Genomic DNA, 11,464 nt, shown 5'->3' on the forward strand with positions numbered 1-11,464 from the left:
TATTTTAAACCTACGTTGTTTCCTCGGTTAGGTTCTTTGTGGTTGTTAGTAAAGGGGAAGATTAGTAACAGTGCACCGGTTACCCCGGTCGTAAAAATAAATTAAGAGACACAACTTAAGAGAATTATTTCATTTGTTTTCTCTCCTTTTCCCCTTCTGATATATTTTGTCTTCGTTCAAGCCGTGAGCCGTGGATCGGTTGATTACTGGCCTGGGAACTGTCGTGTAGGAGCGTGGGTGCTGGGGGAGTTGTATAGCTGAACACCGTCTCCTTGGATCCGAGCTGTTGGGGCCGAGGAAGTGAGGACGGCGAAGGAGGAAGGGCCCCTGGAACTGGGAGGAGGTGAGGTGGAGGGTTGGATCAGCTGAATATAGTTAAAGGTGGGATGAGTGAGGCATGAAGAGGACTGCAGGTAAAGGGTTATGAGTAGGGAATAGAGTGTGGTTATGAGGTGATGTGGGAGAGGACGAGGGTAGGCAAGTGCATCTCCAATTTTCTTTTGTTGTACGTTCTTCTCTAAACAATAAGTTCCAGGTTATTACTAATCACTGCATTTAAAAATGTTCTCTTACTTCCTGTATCTTCCGCCGAAAACCCTAAATCCGTGTCCTTTATATCGCCAGCAAATGGAAATTATTGTTTTTATATGCCTTATATAAACTGTCATAATCTTTCAGTCACCCTTCAACTTTTGCAGGGTGCATAACCTCCTTTCTCAATCATACCTTGCAGATAAAATGTCTCATCCCTGGAGCCCTTCTGTAAAGTCTCCCTGCACCCTTTCAAGGGTCATTGCATCCTTCCAACAGTGCGAGTGCCATATTATGGTCGTGAAATAAATAAGACCTTATAAGAGCTAGGCAGACTTCTCTGCTTTGGTGAATTCTATGATCCTATTTGTTTGAATTATTGTCCATAAGATCTATGTTATGTCCAAGTGTTTTTAATAGAAAAGGAATTTGTTTGTTATTGTCCCATGTACTGAAATGCACTGTAATTTTGTTTGTATGCTATCCAGAAAAGACATTCCATACACATCAAGTTAGGGAAAAAGGAAAATAGAATGCAGAATTATAGTGTTACAGTTACAAACAAAGTGCAGTGGAGGTAGGCATATAAAAGGCAAGGGCCATGATAAGGTAGATTAGGAGATTTTCAAAAGTTTATCTATTAGCATATAACAGTTCTGTTCAAAATGGAAGCGGGGAGAAGAGAGAATGGGGGGGGTGGTAGGTTCCTCAGTTAGTTGGCTGCTCACTCAAGTTGCGATGCATCCAGGTAGAATACTATCAGAATGCAGTTTATCACTGTCTTATCTGACAGGAATTTTGTTGCTTTGCAGCAACAGTACAGTGCAATGACAAAATTACTATAAGTTACAAAATAAATAATGCAAAATAATTGGAATGATGAGGTAACATTTATGGGCAGTTCAGAAATATAATGGAGGTGAAGAAGCTGTTTCTGAATCATTGAGTGAGGGTCTTCAGGCTCCTGTGCCTTTTCCCTGAAGGTAAGAATGTGAAGAGGGTGTAACAGAATGGTAAGAGTCCATAGTAATGGATGCTGCCTTCCTGAGGCAACATTTCTTGAAGATGACCTTGATGGAAGGAAGGAGGTGCCTGTGATGGAGCTGGCTGGAACCCTTCACAGTCTCTTGCAATCCTGTACATTGGAGCCTCCACACGAGGCTGTGTTGCAACCAGTCAGAATCCTCCACCGTACATCTCGAAATTTGCAAGTCTTTTGTGACATATGAAATCTCTTCAAACTCCCAATGAAGTAGAGCCGCTGCCATGTTGTCTTCATGACTGCATCAATGTGTTGGACCCGGGAGAGATCCTTCATGATGTTGACACTCAAGAAATGGAGGTGCTCACCCTTTCCACTGCAGATCCCTCAATGAGGACTTGTGCGTCTTCTCCTGATCTTCCCCTTCCTGAAGTCCACAATCAATTCATTGATTTTGCCACCATTGTGTGCAAGGCTGCTATTGTGAGGTCATTCAACCAACCAATCTGTCTCATTACTATTTGCCTCCTCATCGCCACCTGAGATTTTACCAACAACAGTGGCGTTATCTGTGAATTTATAGATGGCATTTTAGCTATACTTGCCCATTATTCTCGTGAGAGTACAGCAGTGAGTTAAGCATGCATCTATTGGAAAAAAAATTGTAAGAGTTATCGGGGTCATACTGAGTTTCCTTACCCTTCTGAGGAAGTAGAGACATTAATGTGCTTTCTTGGCTATAGTGTCCATGCGCCTGGACCAGGACATATTGGTGATATTTACATCGAGGAAATTGAAGCTTTCTACTATTGGTACATTACTAACAACTCCTTAGAGTTGTGCCATTGAATTTTTATTTACTCTCCTTATCCTTTTTGGCAAAGTGTGTCATCTTGCACTTGTCTGTTAAATTCCTTCTGGCACTTGTACGTCAATCTGTTACATTAATATCCTCAATGTTTGTGAATACTAAGTAAAGCTATATGAAGTATTCTGATATTAGTGTTAGGGTATTGAACTATAGCCCTAACACTGTACCCTGGAAGCCACTGACAGTTGGGAACTACAACATACTGGAAGAGAAAAACAAAACCTCATATCCACCAACTAGTCACAGTACTTTTTCCTCAATCTGCTTTGTTACTGCCTTCTACCCACATCATGCTTTATGTGAAGTAAGAATGAAAGAAGGCTGAAGAATAACGAAAGCCCAATAATTATATCTAGATACCTTGAAACAAATTGAAAATGGGCATTTCCTCAAAGTGGGGAACTATTTTTCTGATTAACTTGCAGCTTGTTTATCTCCTATCCGACTCACATATCTGCTCATTAGTTTTGTGTAGATGGTTTCCAATGTGCCTAGCCAAAAGATGTACACTTTATTCATGACATAAATTCTTTGGCTGACACCTTTGAAGTTTCTGACATTTCTCAGTTACATTCTCACCTGTCACTTATACCCTGGATTCCAACCAATCATGAAATATTCAGATGTCCTAAAAGTCAGTAACAAGCTTGCATGACTAAGCCTTGGAGAATCATAGCTGTAAAAGTAAAAAGCCTCATTTTTTCTACTCGTATATGTTAGTGTTTTCTTGTGATTTTATCTGCTAGCTTTCTGAAATGAATAAAGACGCACAACTCCGAGCAACTATAAATCAGAAGTTGATAGAAACAGGCGAGCGTGAACGGTAAGAGAATTTCCATTGTGAATGTATTTCAGATGTTCTAAATAAGTAGAATATCATTTTATTCTAATCTTGTCCTTTTTGCCTCCAGTCTGAAGGAGCTGCTCAGAGCAAAACTCACTGAATGTGGATGGAAAGATCAGTTGAAAGCACACTGTAAAGGTACACATTGATTAGGAAAAGATAAAGGAATATAGGGAAATTGAAGAAAAATGGAAAAGCCAGAGTAAGTGAGAGTAGCAGGAAACAGGACCATTTCTTGGTAGGGGTCAGCTATTTTAGCGATGAGCAATAATTTCATTATCACAGATGGCTAGCGAGGCTCAGTTGTTGAGTATATTAAATCTTGAAAATGAAAAATCTTGGATGTTTGAACGAAGGAAAATCAAGAATCATGTGGGACTGCTGCTTAGGAAGATCACCCCTGATATTACAATGGTGGTGCTAGATCAAGGGCAGATTGATTAATTCTCTTTTATTTCTTACGTTCTTGAAAGAAAGGGCGTGGGCCAAAATATCAGTGTCTCAACTCTATGACCTGCATTTTAAATTGGTTTTAAAGATGATCATTGTTTCTTATAATTTGTATCTGCTAAGCAGAACTTTATTCTTCACTAAGGATACAAACCTAAAGCTAGCAAATAGGATTTGTGTAGATGGGCTGACATGGATGTAATGGGTTGAAGGGCCTTTTTCCGTGTCCTACAACACTGTGATTCTACAGTTGACAGAGTTCATGTCAACACTGAGTTAATGCTATCAGTAGAAGAAGGTGGGGAGACATAGACCAAGGAATGAGGACGTCTGGGATCACAATGGGGCACTGTTTCTGATTGGCCTGTTCTCAAATGTTCATGGACATAGGTGAACTTAGAGAGCATTCATGTGAAATCCGTTGATATGAAGCTTTTGTAATGATGACACGTATATGTTTAACAATTTAATGTAGCCTTGTGATACCAGTGGAGACACAGGAAATGGCAAATAATAGGATCTGGAGCAAAACAAAAAGCTGCTCTAGCAATTCAGTGGGTCAGGCCTTACACACATAGGCAAAAGCTTCACACACACAATGCCGGAGGAGCTCAGCAAGCCAGGTAGCATCTATGGAAAAGAGGTAGAGGCAGGTGTAGCATTTGTTCCACTTGCAAGGATAAGTGCCAGGAGGGAGATCACTGGGGAGAGACGATTCGTCTCTCCGCAATGATCTCCTTCCTGGCACTTATCCTTGCAAGCGGAACAAGTGCTACACCTGCCCTAAAACCTCCTCCCTCACTACTATTCAGGGCCCCAAACAGTCCTTCCAAGTGAGGCGACACTTCACTTGTGAGTCTGTTGGGGTCATATTCTGTGTCTGGTGCACCCATTGTGGTCTCCTGTATATCGGAGAGACCCAATATAGATTGGGAGATCGCTTCGCAGAGCACCTACGCTCTGTCCGCCAGGAAAAGCGGGATCTCTCCGTGTCCACTCATTTTAATTCCACTTCCCATTCTGATATGTCTATCCATGGCCTCCTCCACTGTCGTGATGGGGCCATCAGGTTGGAGGAAGAACAACTTTATTTGAACCTTATGGCCTAAACATCGATTTCTCAAACTTCCGATAATGCCCTGTTCCTCTCCTTCACCATCTCCTTTCCCTCTCTCACCTTATTTCCTTGCCCACTCATAGCCTCCCTCTGATGCTTCTCTCACCCCCTTTCTTCCATGGCCATCTGTCCTATCAGTCTCCCCCTTCTCCAGCCCTGTAGCTCTTTCACCAATCAGCTTTCTAGTTCTTTACTTCATCCCTCCCCCTTCAGGTTTCACCTATCACCTTGTGTTTCTCTCTCCCCTCCCACCACCTTTTAAATTTACTCAGCTTTTTTTTCTCTCCTGCTGAAGGGTCTCAGCCCGAAACATCAACTGTACTCTTTTCCGTAGGTGCTACCTGGCCTGCTGAGTTCCTCCGGCATTTTGTGTGTGTGTGTTGCTTGGATTTCCAGCATCTGCAGATTTTCTCCTGTTTGTGAAGAGGCAAAAGCTTAGTCATTCTTCATTATTTCTGTCAGCTGCATGTGATGCTGCCACCACCAGCCACGTCTTCCCCTCCCCAGACCTTTCTGCTTTGAGCTGGGGGCACTTTCTGTGATCCCTGATTTGTTCTTTTCTTTCTGTCCCCTGCAGGTAGTCTAGACAGTAACTTAATCGTATGAACATTGAATCAATCAATTTCTGGTAACCCACACACCCCTCCATTCCTTTCTATATCCTTTTAATCCACCCAGTTCCTCTCACTCATCCCCTTCTTTCCCCTATCCCAGCTCCCTGGGTTTCCTCCTCCACCTAGTTCCTCTGTCTACCACGCACACACTTTACCTACACAATACCTCTTTCCCTCCCCGTTTCCCAACTGCTCAACATCCTTCACTTCTCTGGACCCAATCACCACCTTCTTTTCTTTTCAGATTTCCTAATCTCCAGCCCCTCAAAATCTCCACTATCACATCCCAGCCTTTGTCACTATCTCCAACTCCCCCACCCCATCCACCTGGCTCCATTTGCACATCAACTCCTCCTCACATGGATACCTAGCTGTCCCCCCCCCCGACAAAACACCTTATACTGGCTGTCTCCCCTTTATACTCTCAACTCTAATGGAGGCTCAAAACCCAACATGTTGATTCTCCCTTTGCCTCCACAGATGGTGCCAGAAATGCACTCCAGTAGACTTTGTATGTTTCTGTGATAGCAATGTTGTGAAGAGTCTATTTTATCACGTATTGAATAAAGCAGTACAACGCACGAAAAGACCCTTCAGTCTGCGCCGTCCATGATGCCAATTTAAACAAATCCTATCTGCCTGAACATGAGCTACAGTACAATATATTCCTCCATTCCTTGCCTGTTCACGTGCCTGTCTAAATGCATCTTAATCAGTGGTAATGTATCTAAATTCTGTAATTAATAGGGAGAGGACTTGTACTGAGAGTAAGATTTAAATTCAAGATCAACCAAAACTTCAAAGCACAAAAGAGACCACTTGGTGGTCTCAGTGAACACGTGGGCTGTTTGAGCATAATATCCCATCAGAGCAGTTTTCTTCAAGGGAATTTTTGGCAGAGCAGTAGCTCTTCTTGACTGTAGAAAGATATTACCATTATGGGCTGTTTTTCAGATATGCCAGGGTTTTACTAGGTTCAGTTCTAAAAGCAGGTTTGCTGGATCTGTTACTGGAATTTATTACCATATGCACTTATAATTTTCGTTACAAAATTTGCCATTGTTGGATCCATTTGATGAGCAAAATCAGTGATAAATTGCTGTAATGTAAAACAACAGGGAATATTATAGAATTTTAGAAACTAAACTAGAACGTACAGTCATAGAGTTATACAACATGGAACTGACCCTTCGGCCTAACTCATCCCTGCCAACCAAGGTGCTAATATATTTGTGTTAATCCCATTTACCTGCATTTAGCGCCTATCCCCCTTAAACCTTTCCTGTCATATACAGTTGCTCAGTAATGTGAAGCAATTGTAATCAACCCATTGGATTTCAGTAGTGTAAAGTCTGAAGCTTTGAGATGAATGTTGAGAAACTCATTTGCAACCTAATTTTGACAAAAGCTTTCTGTCATGATTTTGAAATTGCTTTCCTCATCTGTTGTAGATGTGATCAGGGAAAAAGGACTGGAACACGTGACGGTAGATGATTTGGTGGCAGAAATAACTCCAAAAGGAAGAGGTCTGTATGTGTTCATTTATATGGAGCATGTATGGCAAGATTAATCACAAATATAAGCAAATCTACAACATCACTTCCTGATTTAGTCTGTGGATCTGTTTTGGGATTCATTCTTTGGAATAGTTGTATTTATTTATTTTATTTTGTTTAGAGACACAGCATGGAATAGGCCATTTCGGCCCCAAGAGCAACAGCGCCCAGCAACACATCTATGTAACACTAGCCTAATCATAGAGCAATTTACAATGACCAATTAACTTACTAACTGATAGGTCTTTGGACTGTGGGAGAAAATCGGAACACCCAGAGGATACCCACACATTCACTTCAGAGGATGTTTGAAGTCTGGAATTGTACTCCAACAGCCGAGCTGTAATGGCGTACGCTAGCCACATGGTACTGTACTGTGACAATGCCTAAAATGCCCTTTTCCTAGAAGGTTATAAAAATGGGGGGGGGGGGGCGGGGGGCAGTGGTGGTAATAATGTTCTCATTGTCATCCCTCTGCATCAGAGATAAATATGTATTCTTTCTTTAGCTTTGCAAATCTAATTTGAAACAAATTGAGTACATCAGCAATGACAATTAATAGCATCGATATTGTATATTTTAATGTAGGAACCAAAAGTCCAAATTTCATTCAGAATAAAAATGAATGAGACCTAAATCTCCCTGTGCCAGGTGATGCAAGATAAAGAGGTAGAGAAGTTTAAGGAGAGAATTGTAAAATGTAGGACTAAGCCAACTAGCAAGCTGGCTATCAATGAAATAAAAATATTTGGATACAAGTTTTGTGTTCTAGAGCTGTTTGCCTGATAGATAAAGGTGAGTAGGTGAAGCCATTAAGGAGTTTACCCAGATGTATCAAACTTTTCAATGAAAGTCAGGGAGGCAGAATGCCAAATTTGCTTTGTGACGCCAATGAGTGATGGGTGAGCTGGATATTAACTCGCAGAGTAAATAGGTCGTTCATCCAATTATAACTTATAGTCAAAGGCAAGTTTATTGTCATATGCACAGGTGCAATGAGAAACTTACTTTCAGCAGCATCATGGGCACATCGCATCATATGAGCAATATTTGCACAAAAAATATAAATAACACAAGTAGAACAGAGTTCCATTTGATAAGACTTTACGCACTGAGCGTGTAAAAACCTTTTACTGTACTATTTTTGACCCCTAGGAAACCTACCCCTCTTTTAGCTATCCTGATTGTGCCTTTCCTGCCTCAGGATGCTGCAGCATTCTATTCTCTACGGTGGTCTTGTCATAGCTTCAACATAGTTATGCTGTACATAGCCCCACCCACTGCGCATATTGAGTTGCAAAACATGCCTGTACTCTGGTGACTACTTAAAATGTACTATTTATGAATAATTTTAAGATTTTTAAAAAATTTTCTCCTTGTATACTACATAATTGCTCCATACATTGAATTGAATCTGTACATTGCTAATCAGCTTGCTGTATCCTATAAATTGATTAATATGCTATATCTGGTAGAAATCAGCAAAATGTCAATTTAAACAATCTCATGACAATGACCAAAACTATTTACATAAATCAAATCATTAAGATCCTTGGGAATGCTACTGCTCTGCTTTCTATGAAAGTTATTAATCCACCCCTTGCTTTGAGACTTAGCAACGTTTTTATCCATAGAGGAACAGAGCTTTTAATTTGTCTTGGGTCACTATGTTCCAATACTAAATGATGAAAATGTATGCTGATCAAGGTTAGGTCAGATTTTTTAAAATTTTTTTTAGAAGAAGTTCCTCCTCATCTCTGTTCCAGAGGGGTGTCTTTCTATTCTGAGGCTATACCATCTGATCCTAGACTCCAACTACAGTACTGAGAATTTTTACTCCATGTCCATTCTATCCAGACCTTTCAATATTCCATAGTTTTCAATGCAATACCCTTCATTCTTTTAAACTCCAATGAGTACAGTCTCAGAGCCATCAAATGCTCTTCATTCATTAACCCTTTCATTTCCAGGATCATTCTCATAAACCTCTGGACTCTCCAATGCTGACAGAAATCCTTCCTGAGACATGGGGCTCACAACCACCTATAATACTCCAAATATGGTCTGACCAATGGCTTATCAACTATAATATTACATCTTTATTATTATATTCTGGTCCTCTAGAAATGAATGCTAACATTGCATTTGCCTTCCTTACTGCCAACTCAGTTTATGTTAACCTTTAGCGAATTCTGCACTAGAACTCCCAAGTCCCTTTGCATCTCTGATTTCAGAATTTGTTACCTGTTTAGAAAATATGCTATGCTTTTATTCCTTCTACCAAAGTGAATGACCATGCATTTGCTGTATTCCATCTGCCACTTCTTTGCTCATCCTCCTAATCTGCCTAAGTCCTTCTGCAGACTCTTTGCTCCATTGACACTACCTGCCCCTCTCCCTATCTTTGTGTCATCCGCAAACTTGGCCACAAAGCCATCAATTCCTTCAACCAGATAACGTGAAAAGTAGTGGAATACCAACTCCTTACTTTCTCTAAAAAGTAGGATGACATTTGCAGCTTTGTAGTCCTCTATAACTATTGCAGAATCTGGTGATTCTCGAAAGATTACTACTAATGCCTCTGCAATCTCTTCATCTACGTCTTTCACAACCCTGGGCTATAGTCCTTCCAGTCCAGGTTGCTTATCTACCTTCAGACCTTTCAGCCTCCAAGTACCTTCTCCTCAGTAATGGCAACTATACTCGTTTCTGCCTCCTGACTCCATCCACCAGAACAGCCAGGACCTCCCAATAGCCACCGATTTCAATTACCATACTAACATCCCTGTTCATGGCCCTTGAATTTCTGGCTTGTTGCTGCTGTCTTTCACAGTGGTAAGAAGAAGGAGGGTAATTTGAGAAAAGAAGCAGGGAGCTTACAGTTTTCATTCTGGATCTATTGCATGATTGACATTAACGCAACTCCTTTTCTCTAAATAATGCTGCTCACAATTTTTTGGATGACCCTGCCTGATTAGTTGATTTCCATTCCCATCTCAAAGCCAAACATATGAGAGCCCGTGCTCTTGAATTATCTGAATGAATGTTCTGCCACTTACCCCACCCTCACTGCCCAACTCAAAGACACACTCTCCTGCACTGGTCACTTTTCACCTTTTATTGGTTCACGGCTGTGAACTCACCTTCATGAACTCTAGTTCTGAATGTTACTTTTTATTTGCACAATTTGTTCTTTTTTGGGGCACATTGGGTATTTGTCGGTCTTTGTAATGGGTCCACGTGGGTTTCTTTGTTTTGTGCTTTTTGTAAGGAGATGATAGCAAGGTTGTATATACTTTGTACTTTGAACTTTGCTGCTTCACACATCTATACTATTTTTTATAGTGTCAGTAACATTATACTGTCTTACATAAACATGCGACACATACTTGTCAATCATCAGGCCATGTCATTCAGAGTCTTTGGCTCAGGGTACCTATCCAAGAGTCTCTTAAAAGACCCTATTGCATGGTAATAAACTTGAATTTGAATTAATGTTACACGGTTAAAGGAACCTAGTCTTAATCCATTGCTGCATTGGTTTTGAATCAAACATTGCAGCCAATTCCATTATCACTCTAGAGCCTACAGATGATGGGTGAGATAGTGCACAATAATTCCCTGCTGTCCACATTTATGTTATGACAGTCAAATATAGATATTTCAAAGGTTTCTACTTCTAAAATTTAAAATAGTTTGATTCCAAGATAAAACCGTGACAACTCGTTCGTTGGTTTGGCTTTTATTTAAAAGATCCCTGTTTCAGACGTGCTTGTTTTTCTTTCAGCCCTGGTGCCAGACAGTGTGAAGAAGGAGCTTTTGCAGAGGATAAGGACCTTCCTTTCTCAGCATGCCAGTCTCTAAACTTAAAATGACCAAATTACATTGCCATTTCTTTATAATTTCAGAACATGAATTAAATCAGTCATTAAAATGGCTCCCAATTAAGGTTTCACATCTTTATTTTTGTGACGTGCTTTCATGTCAATTTTTGATATGTTTCATTTTTTACGTTCTCAGCTAAGTAGGTTTTCTACACACCCTCATGAATTTTCCTGACAATGTTTAAAAATGTTTGTTGAAATAAAATTATTTTGACACAATTATTGCTGTGATATGCTTTAATCTTGCAAAACTTTTTGTTCAGTTAAGTATAGTTAGGTGTTCCTATCACACTAGGTTTTTAGTCTGTAAAGTTGTTGCTGTGTAAAGGATCTGTTTCAAGCCTGAAAATCTTGGAAGCACTCACTTCATTAGAACTGAAAAGTGAGAAAAGAAGCTTGTTTTATGGTGCAGAGAGGAGAAGATGGGAAGAAGAAGTAGTATGTTGGTTTTAATCTAACAAATTTATCTACACCATCACATTTGCTTTTAAAAGTAGCATTGTAGATTGAAGAGAAAATAAAAAAGTACATAGCAATTCCCAGGGAAAAAAATTCCCAAACTACATTTGTAGAAGGCATAGTTCTAAGGTCGAAGAAGAAAGGTTTAAAGAACAC

At 40.3% G+C, this 11,464-nt stretch overlaps 1 protein-coding gene across 2 annotated transcripts; it reads left to right on the forward strand.

Annotated features, from left to right (window-relative positions):
• The first annotated feature begins 192 nt into the window (after positions 1-192).
• Positions 193-11,058, forward strand: eny2 (ENY2 transcription and export complex 2 subunit). 2 transcript variants are annotated; one of them, XM_063056806.1, is made up of 5 exons: positions 193-343; positions 3,131-3,207; positions 3,296-3,366; positions 6,861-6,935; positions 10,753-11,055. In XM_063056806.1, exons 2-5 carry the CDS (start codon positions 3,140-3,142, stop codon positions 10,827-10,829), a joined length of 291 nt encoding a protein of 96 aa, XP_062912876.1. In that variant the 5' UTR covers positions 193-343; positions 3,131-3,139; the 3' UTR covers positions 10,830-11,055. The 2 variants fall into 2 exon arrangements, with proteins under 2 accessions (XP_062912876.1, XP_062912885.1); XM_063056815.1 differs by lacking the exon at positions 193-343 and adding an exon at positions 391-413 and having other exon boundaries at positions 10,753-11,058.
• The last annotated feature ends 406 nt before the right edge of the window (positions 11,059-11,464 follow it).

The sequence above is a fragment of the Mobula hypostoma genome, chromosome 1 (assembly GCF_963921235.1).
Source record: "Mobula hypostoma chromosome 1, sMobHyp1.1, whole genome shotgun sequence".
Lineage (NCBI taxonomy): Eukaryota > Metazoa > Chordata > Chondrichthyes > Myliobatiformes > Myliobatidae > Mobula > Mobula hypostoma.

Bases quoted from the DNA above. Each gene is read 5' to 3' on its own strand.
- eny2 (XM_063056806.1), top strand. From the start codon at position 3,140: ATGAATAAAGACGCACAACTCCGAGCAACTATAAATCAGAAGTTGATA. The intron at 3,367-6,860 runs GTACACATTGAT...CATCTGTTGTAG, and splicing joins GTTGAAAGCACACTGTAAAG to ATGTGATCAGGGAAAAAGGA. The intron at 6,936-10,752 runs GTCTGTATGTGT...TTTTTCTTTCAG, and splicing joins AATAACTCCAAAAGGAAGAG to CCCTGGTGCCAGACAGTGTG.